This window comes from Cotesia glomerata, linkage group LG5 (assembly GCF_020080835.1).
Source record: "Cotesia glomerata isolate CgM1 linkage group LG5, MPM_Cglom_v2.3, whole genome shotgun sequence".
Lineage (NCBI taxonomy): Eukaryota > Metazoa > Arthropoda > Insecta > Hymenoptera > Braconidae > Cotesia > Cotesia glomerata.
The window spans coordinates 25017056-25037136 of record NC_058162.1 but is presented as its reverse complement, the minus strand read 5'-3'; the positions used below and the strand labels follow the sequence as shown (position 1 = coordinate 25037136).

Below are 20081 nucleotides of genomic sequence, written 5' to 3'. Positions count from 1 at the left end.
CTAAAATTAATTATAATTAATTTAAGAAAAATTTTATACTTTTTAGAATTTTTTGATCAAAAGAAGTGACAAAAAAAAATTTTACATGTAAAAATTAAAAAATGCAATTTTTTAAAAATAATTTTCTACAACTAATTGATTTTTTAACCAAAATTAAAAAATGTTTAAATGTCTGCTAATTTTAGTCAAAAATTATTATGAAAATAAAGTCGATATCTAAAAATTTTGATGATTTTTTTTATTAAAGTATTATTACAAAAAAATAAAAAAAAATTTTTTCATTTGTTAAAAACTTCAAAAACTATAAGTGCAATTTTTTAAAAATATTTTTTAGTTATAATTTAATAAATAAAACAAAATAAAAAAATCAAAAATGTCGGCTAACTTTATTTTCATAAAATTATTAGTGGAAATTTTTTAAAGTTAAATTTATTTAGCAGATATTTAATAATTTTTAGAATTTTTTTAACAAATAAATTATGGGAAAAAAATGAGAACAATAAAATTGACATGTAGAAATTTTAAATGCAATTTTTAAAAAATAATTTTTCGCAGCAAATTTAGTTATAAAAAATTATCAAGTTACAGCTGACTTTAATATCATAAATAAATTATGGCAAAATAATTGACATGTAGAAATTAAAAAAATTAAAAATGCAATTTTTCAAAAATAATTTTTTTGTTAAAGAAAATTAAAAAGTTGTCAAGTGACAGCTAAATTTAGGACTTTAAAATTAACAGTCACTTCACTATTTTTTAACAAAAAAATTTTTAAATGTCAATTTTTTTGTCATAATTTATTTGTTACAAAAATTTTTTAAATTAATGACACTGAAGTTAGCTGTCAGCTGTGAATTAAAAAAATTTTTATAACAAATATTCACTTGTAATTTTTACTAATTTTCACATGTGTAATTTTTTAATTAAATTTTTTTTTATAATAATTGCCATTAAATTCTAAAAAAATTTTTTGTCTGTCAACTTCATGAAAATTAAGCTAGCCGACACTCAAAAATTTTTGATATTTTTTTAAATTAAAAATTAGAACTAAAAAACTATTTTTAAAAAATTCCACGGATAATTTTTAAAATTTTCGTGAAAATTTTTGTTTGAATTTTTTAAAAATTATTTTTCAATAAAAAAAAAATTCTAAAAATTCTTAGAAGTCGGCTAATTTAATCTTCATTGTTTTTTCCACTAATTTATGTAATTTATATCTTAATTAAAATTATAAAATTTATTAAATATTTGCTAAATAAATTTTTCTCTAAATTTAATGTTATAAAAAATTTCGACTGAATTTTCAGTAATTGAATTAAAAATTTTTATTAAACTGGCTAAAAAAAAAAAGAAAATTATAAAATTTTCATGAAACTTGCCAAAAAAAAAAAAAAAAAAATGACACTGAAGTTAGCAGACATTTCAAAATTTTTAGAAATTTTTTTATTGAAGAAATTTCAATTAAACAATTAAAAAAAAAAATTCACATGTAAAAAACTTGAAAAACTACAAGTGAAATTTTTTAGAAATATTTTTTTAGTTGTAATTTAATTTAAAAAAAAATCAGAAATTTTTAGACGTCTGCTAACTTCAGTGTCATAAAAAAAATTATAAAATTTAAAAAAATTTTCTAGGTTAGAAAATCTGTCATTTAAATCTGTCATGTTGTAGATGTCGCACCGGATTATTCGAGTGGTTGTTGGTGAGTGAAAAGCTTGAAAAGTCTAAAGCTCCGTCGTGTCACTTACTGATCGTTTGACGTCACTGATTAGACCGCCAAGATGGTTGTCAATGTTGATAAGTGGTTACCGTAGGAAATACCAGTGCCTGAGGTGGTTGCCAATTGATTAACATCCATTTATTGTCAGGAATTCCCAGTGCGTGATAGTGCGCTCGCAGAAAGATTGGAATAATGTCTGTTAAGTGATTGTAATTTATTAGTGCCTGGGTCCAGGCGACACTAATTCATTAATTATCAATTATATATATTTCTTAGTCTTTAATTATTAAGTAATTATTATTATTTATTTTATTTCTGTCACTATTATTATTATTGTCAATATTAACATTGATATTAAAATTAATAAACAAAGCGACGAGCCTGAGGATGGCAGAGGGCGAGGATGCCGAGCTACGTCGGGCGCTTGACGTCGTCCAGTCGATGATCGAGATCTCCGCTGAGAGACTCGAGGGACTCAGGACCAAGTGCTCGACCAGTGCTGAGCTTACTCAACAGGAAATTCGGACTCTTGAGGTAGGAATTAATTTTTTTTTTTTTTTTTTTTTTTTTTTTGAGCTTTGTTGTTATTGATTTTTTACTTGTGTTTATTTTTTCAGGGGAAATTGATTAAACTTTACTCAAAACAACTTGTGACTAAGTCGAAACTCGCTGTTGAGTCTCTGCCACCTGAGATGAGACAGTATCCATCGCTGTCACAGTGGTTAAGGGTGGTTGGACTTACTCCGGAGTCTATTAATGTAAGTTTTCTTTTTTTAGATTTTTTTTTTTTTATAATTAATTAATAAAAATTAATTTACTAGATATTTAAAAAATTTTTTTAATAAATAAATTATGACAAAAATAAATTGCAATTTTTTGGAGCAAATTTATTTAATAATTAATTAATAAAAATAAATAAAATAAAAATTTATTAGATACTTAGAAATTTTTTTAACAAAAAAAAATGAAAAAAATAAATTGCAATTTTTTGGAGCAAATTTATTTAATAATTAATGAATTCAAATTTATTAGATGCTTAAAAATTTTTTTAACAAATAAATTATGACAAAAAAAAAATGAAAAATATAAATTGCAATTTTTTGGAGCAAATTTTTTTTTTTTATAATTAATTTATAAAAATTAATTTACTAGATATTTAAAAAGTTTTTTAACAAATCAATTGTGACAAAAATAAGTTGCAATTTTGTAGAGCAAATTTATTTAATAATTAAATATTAAAATTAATTTATTAGATATTTAAAAATTTTTTTAACAAATAAATTATGGCTAAAAAAAATGAAAAAAATAAATTGCAACTTTTTGGAACAAATTTATTTAATAATTAAATATGAAAATTAATTTATTAGATATTTAAAAATTTTTTTAACAAATAAATTATGGAAATAAATTTAAAAAAAAATTGCAATTTTTTTTTAATTAAATTTGTTAAATAAAATTAAAAAACGGAGTCTATTAATGTTTTTTTTTTTTTTTAGATTTTTTTTTTATAATTAATTAATTGAAATTAATTTACTAGATATTTAAAAATTTTTTTTACAAATAAATTATGACAAAAATAAATTGCAATTTTTTGGAGCAAATTTATTTAATATTTAAATAATAAAAATAAATAAAATAATAAAAATTTATTAGATACTTAAAAATTTTTTTAACAAAACGAATGAAAAAAATAAATTGCAATTTTTTGGAGCAAATTTATTTAATAATTAATGAATTCAAATTTATTAGATGCTTAAAAATTTTTTTAACAAATAAATTATGACAAAAATAAATTGCAATTTTTTGGAGCAAATTTTTTTTTTTATAATTAATTTATAAAAATTAATTTACTAGATATTTAAAAAGTTTTTTAACAAATCAGTTATGACAAAAATAAATTACAATTTTTTAGAGCAAATTTATTTATATTAATAAAAATTTATAAGATATTTAAAAATTTGTTTAACAAATAAATTATGGAAAAAAATTAAATAAAATAAATTACAATTTTTTTTAATTAAATTTCTTAAATGAAATTAAAAAAAGGAGTCTATTAATGTAAGTTTTTTTTTTTAGATTTTTTTTTTTTTTAATAATTTATTAATAAAAATTAATTTACTAGATATTTAAAAATTTTTTTAACAAATAAATTTTTGTTAAATAAAATTAAAAAATAATCAAGTAATTCCTAATTTTTAATGTCATTCATTTAATTTAATTATTTTATTATTATGAAACTAAAATAAGCAAATATATGACAATTTTTTTTTTTTTTTTAATAATTTATGACAAAAAAATACTTTTAAAAAATTGCATTTACTTTTTTTTTTTTAAATGTTTGAGTAAAATTTTTTTTATTTAAATTATTGTGGAAAAGTTACATAAAAAAATTTCATATTTAGCAATTTTTCAAAATTTTAAAACTTAAAATTAAAAAAAATAAACAATATAAATTTTTAAATATTACTTGAATTTTATTATCAAACAACTGATAGTAAATTCACTATCTTTTTTTAATTATTATCGAGTTTTTATTTCTAATAATAATTTAAGAAAAACCCACTGATATTAACAAATTCTGATAAACAATAAATGAGATATTTTTTATTTGTAATTAATAATTGCTAATGATATAATACTGAAATTAGAAGACACGTAACAATTTTCTGGTTGTTCTTTGAATTCTTACAATAATAGATTTCATCATTTTTTTAAATTTTCAAGTGAAATTTCTTTCACTTTTTTTTTATCGTAATTTTTTTTTAAATTTCCTAGAAATTATCAGATATTTTTAATTTATTAAAAATTAATTACACATTGTTCTTTTTTATTCAATATTTATTGAGAAATAAAATGTTAGAATTTACAAGTAAGGCGCGCAGTAGCCCTATCGGATCCGGCCCTTGCTTACCAAAGCATTGGACCGGGTTCGAGTCCGGCGTACACCAATGAATATTTTCAATATTTAAGTGTATTATTCTGCTTAGCCCAAAAAATAAAATGAGTTCTAATCTCAAAAGTTTACCCCCTACCGTAGTCGCTCATGACCTTAGTAGTTTATGCGACTTTAAACAAATTAAAAAAAAAAAAAAAAAAAAAAAAAAAAATTACAAGTATATTTTCTTAAAATTTATATCGTTCGACGTAATATTTACAAATTATATCTGAAATTTATATGAGTGTTGTGTTATCTTTTAATTTTATATTTTTCATATCTAAAAGTAGATTTCATTTTAAGGTACATGTTTTTTACGTCAATTAAAATAAAATAATTATCAAAATTAATTATCTTTAAAAATTTTATATCTTCTAAGAAATTTTAATTTTATATTTTTATAACAACAATAATAATAATAATCATAATAATATTAATAATAATAAAAAAAAGAATAACTTTTTTGAAAAAGAATTGAGCCTTGTTATCATCTATATTATTAAGATAATAAGCAAAATTTTGTGGCCAGTATAATGACTTCTGTTAAATTGCACTCTACTTTCTTAAAAATTGACGTTTTTAAAGATATAGGCTCATCCCAATGTTACACTCATCGAGACCTTCCATTTAAGTACCCACACGGAAAATAAATTGTGGTAGTGGCAACAACAACTGTAGTTCCATTTACCGTAGGCTGTAGTATGACCTGAGACAACTCCAAATTGTGTGTAGATTTACTCCAATATTGTAGTTAAGGTAGTACCCTCGCCAAAGTCGTTTTCTTAGGATTTTTTTTTAATTTTGGCAGATTAATGTTCATATAATTCTGCGTCGATTAGCGCAATTTGAGAATTTTTGACCATCTAGTTTCCGAGATATTTAATTTCAAAGTTTGAGTTTTGAACGCTCTTATACATTACAGTATACGGGATATCGAAAAATTTACCTACAAACATTTTTATATCTTAGAAACTTTTCTTAGGATCTTTTTAAAAAACTAGAGTAACGTTAACTAACAACTAAACAATTAAAAAAAAAAAATTCATTGATAATTACCACACAGTTTCAGAGATATTTAGTAATAAGTAATTAAAAATTTACCAGACTTTAGCCGAGGAGGGGATACGTTAATAAAGCTGTGGCAACAGCGCAAGTTTTGTAAGCCGCGAAAGAAGTATGAGATGCGCATGCGCTGACAAATTTGAAAAGTTTAATTTACGTTAGGTGTAATATTATAGTTATTAATTTTATTTATTAAAAAAAAAAACTATGATTATTTTATGAAAATAAGTATTTTTTATGATACTAAAGTTAGTCGACATTTTTAATTTTTTGATTTTTTTTTTAATAATTAAATAAGAAAAAAAAATTTTTTTTTTATATTGCATTTACAGTTTTTGAAGTTTTTTTCAAGTGAATTTTTTTTTTATTTTTTTGTAATCATTTTTTCAATAAAAAAAAATTCTAAAAATTTTTAAATGTTGGCTGAATTAATTTTAATTTTTTTTTTATATTTATTAAAAATTCAAAAAGTTAACAATTTTAATATAATAATATATATTAATCTTTCATAAGTTATAAAAATAATAGTCAGATGAAATAATAAAAAATACTTAAATTTAAAATCAGTTAATACATATAAACACAAAAATTTAATTACTTATTTTTCTGAAAAAACAAAACAATATTGTCAATTATTTTTTTTCTATTTGTTATTTGTATAGATATTTCCATATGTGCTAGAGATTTCTGTCGTTTTTCAAGGACTTTTTTTCATGAATCGTCTTTTATAAGTCGATTTTTCAGACATTGTTACTATATTTCCAAATAAATGTATGTAAATAAATAAATAAACGCATGTATCAAAACAGAGGTTAGTCTACAGCTAGTCCAATATTATGTATAATTATATATAATTATTTCCATAGAAAAAAAAAAAATCGGCGCGAGTGGGAATCGAACCGTGGACCTACCGCTTGAAAGACTAATTCATTACCCGTTTACCTAAGAGACTTACTTAGAGAACAGATTATATTACAACTACAAGTAATGCAAATCGTATACATGATCGATTCGTAGTGAACAAAATTTTTTATCTAATTTATTAATTATTAACAGTCAATATTTATATATAATAATGGTATCTATATGTAGATTTATAAAATTATCTATATATACATGAAATCGCAAAAATGATTCTACGATATATTGTTAATATCAATAATTAAGAAATGACCTTGTATCTTGTCAACTACTGACATTTTTAACGATATAAGCTCACTCTGACATTACACTCATTGAGACCTTTCATTTGAGTACCCACATCAATTTTTCATATATTTTATATATTTATATATATTATAGAGATGTATTTATGAAAAATATATCAAAAATGCATGTGGGTACTCAAATGAAAGCTCTTGACGAGTGTAACATCAGGATGAGCTTATATCTTAAAAAACGTCAATAATTAAAAAATGACATTGTATTATCTTGTCAACTAATAACATTTTTAAAGATATAAGCTCATCCCGACGTTACACTCATCGAGACCTTTCATTTGAGTATCCACATCATTTTTTCATACATTTATATATATTACATATATGTATATATGAAAAATATATGAAAATGCATGTGGGTACTCAAATGAAAGCTCTTGATGAGTGTAACATCAGGATGAGCCTATATTTTCAAAAATATCAATAATTAAGAATTGACCTTGTATCTTGTCAACTACTGACATTTTTCACGATATAAGCTCACTCTGACATTACACTCATTGAGACCTTTCATTTGAGTACCAACATCAATTTTTCATATATTTTATATATTTATATATATTATAGAGATGTATTTATGAAAAATATATCAAAAATGCATGTGGTACTCAAATGAAAGCTCTTGACGAGTGTAACATCAGGATGAGCTTATATCTTAAAAAACGTCAATAATTAAAAAATGACATTGTATTATCTTGTCAACTAATAACATTTTTAAAGATATAAGCTCATCCCGACGTTACACTCATCGAGACCTTTCATTTGAGTATCCACATCATTTTTTCATACATTTATATATATTACATATATGTATATATGAAAAATATATGAAAATGCATGTGGGTACTCAAATGAAAGCTCTTGATGAGTGTAACATCAGGATGAGCCTATATTTTCAAAAATATCAATAATTAAGAATTGACCTTGTATCTTGTCAACTACTGACATTTTTCACGATATAAGCTCACTCTGACATTACACTCATTGAGACCTTTCATTTGAGTACCAACATCAATTTTTCATATATTTTATATATTTATATATATTATAGAGATGTATTTATGAAAAATATATCAAAAATGCATGTGGGTACTCAAATGAAAGCTCTTGATGAGTGTAACATCAGGATGAGCTTATATCTTTAAAAACGTCAATAATTAAGAAATGACATTGTATTATCTTGTCAACTAATAACATTTTTAAAGATATAAGCTCATCCCGATGTTACACTCATCGAGACCTTTCATTTGAGTACCCACATCATTTTTTCATACATTTATATATATTACATATATGTATATATGAAAAATATATGAAAATGCATGTGGGTACTCAAATGAAAGCTCTTGATGAGTGTAACATCAGGATGAGCTTATATTTTCAAAAATATCAATAATTAAGAATTGACCTTGTATCTTGTCAACTACTGACATTTTTCACGATATAAGCTCACTCTGACATTACACTCATTGAGACCTTTCATTTGAGTACCAACATCAATTTTTCATATATTTTATATATTTATATATATTATAGAGATGTATTTATGAAAAATATATCAAAAATGCATGTGGGTACTCAAATGAAAGCTCTTGATGAGTGTAACATCAGGATGAGCTTATATCTTTAAAAACGTCAATAATTAAGAAATGACATTGTATTATCTTGTCAACTAATAACATTTTTAAAGATATAAGCTCATCCCGACGTTACACTCATCGAGACCTTTCATTTGAGTACCCACATCATTTTTTCATACATTTATATATATTACATATATGTATATATGAAAAATATATGAAAATGCATGTGGGTACTCAAATGAAAGCTCTTGATGAGTGTAACATCGGGATGAGCTTATATCTTTAAAAACGTCAATAGTTAAGAAAGTACAGTGCAATTTAACAAAAGTCATTATTTAATAAACCAAAATTTTAGTTATTTATAGTTCGCAAGTTGGCAGTCACTACGTGACTGCCAGCTTGCTAATTATTATTATTTTAATTTTTGAATAATAATAAAAAAATTTTTCAGAATGTATGTACCAAAGCTCAAACACTAGAAGCATTAAAAGAAAAAACAGAGCGTGAATTAAGCACAATGTTAGGAGAAAATAATTCCCGACATGAAGAAGAATTACGTCGTCTCTGCCGAGCTCTCCACAACCTCCGTCGTTACATCGACGTTCTCTTAGAAGGCGACAAAGATACCGACATGAATTTATACTGGGACTCATGGGACCGTCATCAGCTGCGAAGTGGGCCTTCACCGCGGCTTGTAAGGTCCCGAACAACCCGAAGTTCAGTGCCATCCGAAGACAGTATTCCTTACCACAACAATATTAATGTAAATAACGACATCTTGAGCCAGTCCTCTTCGATAATTTGCCTCACTAATAGTCCACCGTCGACCCCTCGGCTCAACAAGCACGAGCGAGTCAACGTAAAGTTCCCCACAACTCCGCCGCCGAACAAGAAACAGAACCCGCAACCTCCTGCGGATGTCTTTCCGCTGACTAAGTCAAAGTCCCACGAGTCCCAGCTTGCTAATCGACTGGAGAACGGCGAGACTGAGCATCCCAGAAGGATTAGACTCCCCACTGAACCAGGGTCTGGTACCAGCAACGCTAATATCGCCAATGATACTCTGAACATCAGCAGTCCTATTAAATCTCCGCCTTACTCTAGTACTGAGAGTGATGACAACAGTTTTAAGGGAACTGTGACCAGCCTCCAGGTAAGAGTTTAATAACTCTTAATTTTTTTTTTTTATAATACAAGGGTTTAATCTATATTATTAAAAGAATAAGAACAATTCTGTGTTCAGGATAGTCGGATAAAATTGTTTTTTAGTGAAATTTAGCTTCACTTGAATTTGTGCCTTTATAAGTTTTATATTATTCTTATCAATAGTTAATTTATTATGATTATTATTTAGGTTGCATTCGAAAATTATCTCTAGATACATAATTGAGAAATTACCTTGAATCTTGAGAACTATTGATATTTTTATTGATATAAGCTCATCCCGATGTTACACTCATCGAGACCTTTCATTTGAGTACCCACATCAATTTTTTATATATTTTATATATTTATATATTTCACAAATACTATATATATATATATATATATATATATATATATATATATATATATATATATATATATATATATATATATATATATATATAAAATATATAAAAAATGGCATGTGGGTACTTGAATGAAAGGTCTCGATGAGTGTAATATAGAAATGAGTTTATGTCTTAAAAAATGTCAATAATTAAGAAATGACCTTGTATCTTGTCAACTAATGATATTTTTAAAGATATAAGCTCAACCCGATATTACACTTATTGAGACCTTTCATTTGAGTACCCACATCAATTTTTCATACATTTTGTATATTTATGTATTTCAAAAATATCATGTATATAAAATATATAAAAAATGCCATGTTGGTACTTAAATAAAAGGTCTTGATGAGTGTAACATCGAAATGAGTTTATATCTTGACAAATGATATTGTATCTTGAAAACTATTGACATTTTTAAAGATATAAGCTCATCCCGACATTACAATAATCGAGATCTTTAATTTGAGTACCCACATCAATTTTTTATATATTTTGTATATTTATATATTTCACAAATATCATATATATATATAAAATACATAAAAAATGCCATGTGGGTACTTAAATGAAAGGTCTCGATGAGTGTAATATAAAAATGAGTTTATGCCGTTCAAAATGTCAATAATTAAGAAATGGCCTTGTATCTTGTAAACTATTGACATTTTTAAAGAAATAAACTCACTCTGAGATTACGCACATCGAGACCTTTCATTTGACTACCAACATCAATTTTTTATATATTTCATATATTTATATATTTCACAAATACCTTATATATAAAATATATAAAAAATGCCATGTGCGTACTTAAATGAAAGGTCTCGATGAGTGTAACATCGAAATGAGTTTATATCTTAAAAAATGACATTGTATCTTGTCAACTATTGGCATTTTTAAAGATATAAGCTCATTCCGATGTTACACTCATTGAGACCTTTCATTTGAATACCCACATCAATTTTTCATATATTTCATATATTTATATATTTTATAAATACCATATATATAAAATATATAAAAAATGCCATGTTGGTACTCAAATGAAAGCTCTTGATGAGTGTAACATCGGGATGAGCTTATGTCTTAAAAAATGTCAATAATTAAAAAATTATATTGCACCTACTTAACTATTGACATTTTTAAAGAAATAAGCTCACCCCGAAATTACAAATATCGAGACCTTTCATTTGAGTACCTACATCGATTATTCATATATTCTATATATTTACATATTTCACAAATATCAAATATATAAAATATATCAAAAATGCCATATGGGTACTTAAATGAAAGGTCTCGATGAGTGTAACATCAAAATGAGTTTATATCTTAAAAAATGTTAATAATTAAGAAATGACCTTGTACCTTCTCAACTATTGACATTTTTAAAGAAATAACCTTACTCCGACATTATACTCATTGAGACCTTTCATTTGAGTACCCACATCAATTTTTCATATATTTCATATATTTATATATATTACATATATGTATATATGAAAAATATATCAAAAATGCATGTGGGTATTCAAATGAAAGCTCTTGACGAGTGTACCATCGTCATGAGCTTATATCTTAAAAAACATCAATAGTTAAGCAAGTACCGTGTAATTTACCAAAAATCATTATATAATTAAGCAAAATTTCACTTACCACAGTTCTCAAGTAACGGCAGTCACGAAGTGACTGCCGTTTTCTGGTAATCATTAATTAAATTTTACAAATAAAATTCTTCAACCTGTTTAGGTACCCAAATCCCCTCGCACCCCTACCGTAACCCGAGGAATGGGTCACATAATAAACCACCGCTTCACCAAAACCTTCAAGATGATGACAACTTGCGACTACTGCGAGAAGCAGATGTTCATAGGAACGGGTTTAAAATGCAAAGAGTGCAAATACAAGTGCCACCGCGACTGCGAGTCAAAAGTCCCGCCTTCTTGCGGACTTCCTCAAGAATTATTCGACGAGTTCAAGCGAACGCTCCAAGCAGACAGCCTAGCAAACGCATCCCCAACTTTAAGCAAGCCTGGAGTGACATCTCCAAACCACCACCACCATATTTCAAACCTTTTAAGTTCTTTAAACCGCAAGGACAGAAAACGACCTCACTTACACTCGTCAATAAACATACCATTCACGAGCGCTGACTCAAGTTCAACTACCTCGAGCTGCAACAGCTCAACTCCTTCTAGTCCAGCGTTACTGCCTGGTAATCAGACGACTAGTCAAACGATAAGTGTCAACGTTACCAGCACTGCTACCAGCACTGCTACGGGCACTGCTACGAACATTGCTATTCACTTACCGACGGTCAAGCAGCAGTTCCACTTCCCAGAAGTTACTCTTAATGAAAAGACTCTGATGGTCGATGGTCAGCACTCTCGGCTGGACAGCACAATAATGTCCAGCGACAGCGACAAGACTGTCAGTGTCTCTGGCTCCGGAAGTGTCAGCACTGACTCAGAGCGGACTCCGGTGAGAGTCGACTCTCAGGACTCACAAGTGTCTGATGGAGAGCCTGGGGACAGTCGCTGGCCGAGGCAGAACAGTCTCTCGATGCGCGAGTGGGAGATTCCCTTTGATGAGCTCAAGATCGGCGAGCCTCTGGGCACTGGAAGGTTCGGGACTGTCTACAGAGGCAACTGGCATGGAGATGTGGCGATTAAGATGCTCAACATGGACCAGTACTCTGATAACAACAAGACTCTTGAAGCTTTTAAATTAGAGGTCGCGACTTTTCGTAAAACTAGGCATGAGAATCTTATTTTGTTCATGGGCGCTTGTATGAAGCCTCCGGATCTGGCGATTGTTACTAGTATGAGCAAGGGGATGACGCTGTTCACGCATATTCATTTGAGGAAGGATAAGTTTAATATGAACAAAACTACTGTTATTGCTCAACAGATCTCTCAGGTAATTGATTAATTTAAATTGCACTATTTTTTTAAAAATTAATATTTTCAAAGATATAAGCTCATTCTGATGTTAGGATCATTGAGAGCTTTCATTTGAGTACCCACATCAATTTTTCATATATTTTATATATTTACATATTTCATATATACTATATATATGAAATATATGAAAAATGACATGTGGGTACTTAAATGAAAGGTTTCGATGAGTGTAACTTCGAAATGAGTTTATATCTTAAAAAATGTCAATAATTAAGAAATGACCTTGTATCTCGTAAACTAATGATATTTTTAAAGATATGAGCTCATCTTGATGTTACACTTATTAAGAGCTTTCATTTGAGTACCCACATCAATTTTTCATATATTTTATATATTTATATATATTATATATATGTATGTATGAAAAATACATGAAAATTGCCATGTGGGTACTTGAATGAAAAGTTTCGATGAATGTAACTTCGAAATGAGGTTATATCTTAAAAAATGTCAATAATTAAGAAATGACATTGTATCTTGTAAACTATTGACATTTTTAAAGATATAAGCTCATCCCGATGTTACACTCATCAAGACCTTTCATTTGAATACCCACATCAATTTTTTATATATTTATATATATTATATATATGTATATATGAAAAATGTATCACAATGCATGTGGGTACTCAAATGAAAGCTCTTGATGAGTGTAATATCGGGATGATCTTATATCTTTATAAATGTCAATAGTAAGGAAAGTACAGTGTAATTTAACTGAAAGGTTACTAGTAATAAATATTTGTTATTTGATAAATAAATTAGAATTTTTTATATGAAACAACTATTTAAAATGAGTCACTAGATGAATTTTACAAGAGTTACTGGGGGTGTAAACACGATAACTTTTGAGAAACACCATTATTTACCCGGAATTTTGTTTCTATCTCTTCGTATAATCACTACGGAGAGATCTATTGAAAATCTTGCCTCAATATTGTTTCGTTTAATTATAATTAATATATTTCGGACTTTAGTTAGACCGAATTTCCTACCCGTCGATCAGCCTTACAGTTTAAATTTATTTGAGGAGTAAATACAGCCGAGCTTATTACACTTGTACTATTTTACTCTCGACTATTGTTCGAAATCACCAGAAGGTGGCGCGGTAGTATACTTCTACCAGGATATAGAGTTTCTCTGAAGAAAAGGCAGGCTATTAAAAAAAACAAACTTTTTAAAATACTTATTTTAAAAATACTATTTATTGTGTACTTTAACACTTATTAATTTATATTACGTTAATAAATTTAATTTTCACTCTCGATATTTTATTTTAATTCTTAAATATTTATACAAACTCTTCATACTTTTTTTTCTATGCTTCATTGTAATGTAAGGTCTAATTAAGCTCGCTTTTTTTAAATTTTACTTTACCAGAAAATTATGGAAAAATATAAACTAACCAGAGCTTTTCAATCAAATGTTGTATGGCTTTTAGTTTTTTAAATTTTTTACTGCGTAAGAAGGACAGGGTTCGATTCCCGGCGCCGGTAAATAAAATCCATTTATCATTAATTCCTGTTTTTAAATAGTCAAAAACTTTTATTGCATCGATACTAACTCCTAGTGTTTATAAAACTCCCTCGTAACTCTTACAAAAAATAATTACAATAAAAACAAACTTATTATTGCCAATGCGTAATATCTTTACACACAATTTTTTAAATTATATAACTAGTTATGCAACTTTTTAACTGTACTAGGGTAAATTTTTTTTTTTTTTTCAGGGAATGGGTTATCTCCATGCACGCGGAATAGTTCACAAAGATCTCAAGAGCAAGAACATATTTTTAGAAACTGGCAAAGTTGTAATAACTGACTTTGGTTTGTTCAGCGTAACAAAACTCTGCTACGGCAACAGGTGAGTTTAATTAACTAAATTACATATCAATTTTTTTCTACAATAACAAAAATTAACAAAAATATTTATTAAATCAGAATAAGTGACGGCTTAAGCATTCCACCTGGTTGGCTGTGTTATCTGTCCCCTGAAATAGTCCGAAGGCTCCGACCCCAGCATACCAGGGATCAAGAAGAACTAGCGTTTACAGAAGCTTCTGATGTCTACGCCTTCGGGTTTGTTTTTTTTTTTCTTTAATAATAATTATTAATACTAAGCGAGGAAAATTGTAGCTTTATATTTAATAAAAACATTATTACAGGACCGTATGGTATGAATTGCTCTGCGGAGAGTGGCCATTTAAAGGGCAACCCCCTGAAGCAATAATATGGCAAGTGGGTAAGGGAATGAAACAGACACTAGCTAACTTGCAAGCTTCTCGAGAGGTCAAGGTATTTCTCTTTATTTTTATATTACCATTACAATAAAAAATAATATATAAAAATAAACCGCCCAACAATGCATTCATATTTAATAAATAGCCAACATTTTATATAATTTTGTTTTTTAATATAAAATATAAGTATGACATTTATTTATTTATTTTTTTTTTTTATAAAATATTGTAAATAATTTAATTAATTTTAGAGGGTTGAATTTGGACAAAAAATTCTCTAGAGAATAAATTAAATTATTTTTAAGAGATAAATTTAATTACAGCAGATGCGTAGAGACTTTTTGGAAGATAAATTGTTATTTTGAACATTAATATAATTTATTAGACGGACGAGTAAAAAATTAATAAAATTTTAATGGATAAAAAGGCAGTTAAAAAGAAAATAAACGTTTTAAGTAAAGTTGATTAAATTTTTAATATTTACTAGCATCCTTGCAGTCACGATGTGACTGACGTGACTTGTGAACTATAAATAAATAGAATTTTGTTTTGTTAAATAATGAATTTTGTTTAATTGCACTGTACTTTTTTAACTATTGACGTTTTTAAAGATATAAGCTCATCCCGATGTTACACTTATCAAAAGCTTTCATTTGAGTACCCACATGCATTTTTGATATATTTTTCATATATACATATATATAATATATATAAATATATGAAAAATTGATGTGGGTACTCAAATGAAAGGTTTCGATGAGTGTAATATCGAAGTAAGCTTATATCTTTAAAAATTTCAATAGTTCACAAAATACAAGGTCATTTTTTAATTATTGACATTTTCTAAGATATAAACTCATTTAGATGGTACACTCATCACGAGCTATCATTTGAGTACCGACATGCATTTTTGAAATATATATATATAAATACATGAAAAATTGATGTGGGTATTCAAATGAAAGGTCTTGATGAATGTAACATCAGGATAAGCTTATATTTTTAAAAATGTCAATAGTTCACAAAATACAAGGTTATTCCTTAATTTTTGACATTTTTTAAAATAGAAACTCATTTCGATGTTACACTCATCGAGACCTTTCATTTGAGTACCCACATGTCATTTTTTATATATTTTATATATATAGTATTTGTGAAATATATAAATATATAAAATATATGAAAAATTGATGTGGGTATTCAAATGAAAGGTCTTGATGAATGTAACATCAGGATAAGCTTATATCTTTAAAAATGTCAATAGTTCACAAGATACAAGGTTATTCCTTAATTTTTGACATTTTTTAAAATAGAAACTCATTTCGATGTTACACTCATCGAGACCTTTCATTTGAGTACCCACATGTCATTTTTTATATATTTTATATATATATATAGTATTTTTGAAATATATAAATATATAAGATTTATGAAAAATTGATGTGGGTACTAAAATGAAAGGTTTTGATGAGTGTAACATCGGAATGAGCTTATAACTTTCAAAATGTCAATAGTTGACAAGATATAACGTCATTTCTTAATTATTGACATTTTTTAAGATATAAACTCATTTCGATGTTACACTCATCGAGACCTTTCATTTGAGTACACACATGTCATTTTTTATATATTTTATAAATATAGTATTTGTGAAATATATAAATATATAAAATATATGAAAAATTGATGTGGGTACTCAAATGAAAGGTCTCAATGAGTGTAACATCGGGATGAGCTTATATCTTTAAAAATGTCAATAGTTCACAAGATACATGGTAATTTCTTTATTGTTGACATTTTTTAAGATATAAACTCATTTCGGTGTTACACTAATCGAGACCTTTCATTTAAGTACTCACATGGCATTTTTGATATATTTTATATATATGGTATTTGAGATATATATAAATATATAAAATATATGAAAAATTGATGTGGGTACTCAAATGAAAGGTCTCAATGAGTGTAACATCGGGATGAGCTTATATCTTTAAAAATGTCAATAGTTCACAAGATACAAAGTCATTTCTTAATAATGTATCTAGAGATAGAGCATTTTTTTATCATATGACTATCTTGGACACAAAATTTTCGTTATTCTCTAAATAATATAATTTTTTTTATTTTTTAATTACAAGTCATAATATGTGCGGGTTTGCCGGAATGTAGACACTTGGAAACTTGAGGGTACTTTGAGTTTTATGGATAATCATAAAATGTCCCGGGCAATGAAGTGAAAACGAGCAATAAAAACATGAAATGTGTTTTCTAACAGTAAAATCAACTAATGGAATGTAATATATTGTGGAAGTAAAGTTTGTCTTTACATTAAATTTATTTTATTATTTGTAAATTCAGAATCACTTGGGTTGTTTATTCGGTTGTAATAATATTATTGATGATAATAATAATGTTGAATTGTTACAGGATATATTAATGCACTGCTGGTCATATCATGCGGATAAGCGCCCGGATTTTGCGAAGTTACTGTCAACGCTCGAAAAGCTGCCGAAAAAAAGATTAGCGCGTAGTCCCTCACATCCTATTCAGATGTCACGTTCCGCGGAATCAGTATTCTAATAATACGCTTGAAGGGGTCGGAATTAAAAGGGTGTAAGTGACTGAAGAAACTTTCCTTTCTTTTTTCTATTTTACATCTTTCTAGTTCCAACTCCTTCAACTGTAATACTAATTATTTAATTATAATTGATTACAAAATCAGTCAAAGATTAATTAACAAATTGTAAATAACTTGTTAATAATAATTATTAATTATTATTATTATTAAGTACCTTGACTAAAATAATGGACGTGATGTTAATTTAAAACGTCTAGCTCGAATTATTACCGAGTATTCAATCAATAGTATTACATGTTATTATTTTAAAGACATTTCGGCATTTATTACAAATTCTTAATCTAATATCACAACAGATACTCTAATTAAACTAATTAAAAGTCTCTTTTTTTATTCACAACATTTTTGTTCGTCAAAATAATTTCGCTGAAATGTCAGTTATTATTTTTAAAAATTTTTAATACAATCTCTTTTTTTATTGGTTAATATTTGTTCCCTGGTAAAAATTCAGTGAAGAAACACAAACTTTGTACTAGTCTGCGCAAGCGCGGCTTTTTTAGCAAAAAAAATTACCATCTTAATTAGATTTATTATTTATATTTAGAGTATTGTTAAACACTGAAGAAAACAATAATCTCAAAGGAAATAATATCAAAGGATTGTACCGATAGAGAATTATCAAGTGCACTAGTCAATCACCACTTTTTATTCTTTACTTTCTTCTTTATCAATTTATATATGTATGTATATATATATGTATATCAGACACGTGCATTTTAAAGTTGAATTTAAAACAAATTGCCATTATTTAATTGAGTTGATTTTTCGATTGATGTAAATACTAAACAAAATAAATCGATTAATAATTAACTCTCATTTTACTCAACACCTTACTTCATTAATTTGATAATTTAATCCATAAAAGTAAACCCCGAAAGGAAGATTAATAATTGAAGTCATAAATTGTCGCAAAATTAATGCCTGCAAGATTAAACTAGAGCTAACAACGGCAAATTAAATATGTAAGCGTCCTAAATAAACATTGCATTTAAAATCAGAATTGAAATAATTTATGATAAATCCTCTCTTTTATCGACTCGAAAATCCCTTGTTTAACTTGGCAATAAACGTGACCTTTTTAAAAAGCAATCCGAGTTTCTATAGGAATAAAATCTTTATGAATGTAAATAAACGGACAATTACGACTAAATTAAATTTTTATTTCAAATAAAAAGAACCAGTTTCATTTAAATTGACAGTTTTAAATTTTATCAATAGTCATTACAACTATTTACATACTCCATTAGCCATTAGCTGTTTTTAATTAAATTAAACAAAAATTTTACAGTTCAAGTTTTACAATTATTATAATTAATTAATTATATTTAATACATTTATTAATAATTAAATCTGTAGTTACAGAATAAGAAAAGCTTTTCACTCTTATTTTTTTAATAATCAGTAATTACTTATATTTATTCATTATTATTATTTTGAATGGTAGCTCGAAATTACAATTATTGCGCCTCATTTGTTTTTATTGACTAATTAATCGCCGGAAATTATAAATAAATTCTTAAATAGTTAATTTAAATATTGAAAGTCATTATATTTAATTAATATAATTTTTTTTATTATTAAATAAGTACTCAAGAGGCTTTTTAATAATTACAACATTTATTACAATTAATTATGTTTTTATTTAAATATTATAAATATTTATTTTTATGTTTGCGGATTGACCTTAAGTTTAAAATTTAAATAATAATAATAATTCATATTAATAGATTAATTTAAGTAAAAAAAAATTTTTTTTAGAAATGTTTTTTTCGAAAAAAAAAATTTGGATGAAAATTCTTAAAAAAAAAAAAATTTACAAAAATTTTTTTTTTCAAATTTTTATAAAAAATTTGAAAGGAAATTCTTAAAAAAAAAAAAATAATTATTTTCTCACTTAGTAGCACCGACATAAATAATAATAATAATATAGATTAATTTAATAAAAAAAAAAATTTTTACAAAAATTTTTTTTTTAATTTTCACTAAAAATTAAAAAATAAAAAAAAAATTTTTTTTCAAATTTTTGTAAAAAATTTAAAAAAAAAAAAAAATTCCGAAGAAAATTCTTTCAAAAAAAAAAAAAAATTTTCTCTGTAGCATCGATATAAATAATAATAATAATAATAATAATATAGATTAATTTAATTAAAAAAAAATTTGTTTTAAA

General features: G+C 25.9%; 1 protein-coding gene across 2 annotated transcripts; it reads left to right on the top strand.

The window, feature by feature from the left end:
- The first annotated feature begins 1661 nt into the window (after positions 1–1661).
- LOC123265590 (kinase suppressor of Ras 2) lies at positions 1662–18923 on the top strand. 2 transcript variants are annotated; one of them, XM_044729375.1, is made up of 9 exons: positions 1662–2003; positions 2094–2254; positions 2338–2478; positions 8972–9673; positions 11823–12992; positions 14767–14900; positions 14978–15115; positions 15202–15331; positions 17704–18923. In XM_044729375.1, exons 2-9 carry the CDS (start codon positions 2108–2110, stop codon positions 17854–17856), a joined length of 2715 nt encoding a protein of 904 aa, XP_044585310.1. In that variant the 5' UTR covers positions 1662–2003; positions 2094–2107; the 3' UTR covers positions 17857–18923. The 2 variants fall into 2 exon arrangements, with proteins under 2 accessions (XP_044585310.1, XP_044585309.1); XM_044729374.1 differs by having other exon boundaries at positions 1662–2010.
- Positions 18924–20081: the final 1158 nt, after the last annotated feature.

Coding starts and splice junctions, on each gene's coding strand:
- LOC123265590 (XM_044729375.1), top strand. CDS start 2,108: ATGGCAGAGGGCGAGGATGCCGAGCTACGTCGGGCGCTTGACGTCGTC. Junction 9,674..11,822: donor GAACTGTGACCAGCCTCCAG/GTAAGAGTTTAA, acceptor CAACCTGTTTAG/GTACCCAAATCCCCTCGCAC. Junction 12,993..14,766: donor TTGCTCAACAGATCTCTCAG/GTAATTGATTAA, acceptor TTTTTTTTTCAG/GGAATGGGTTATCTCCATGC.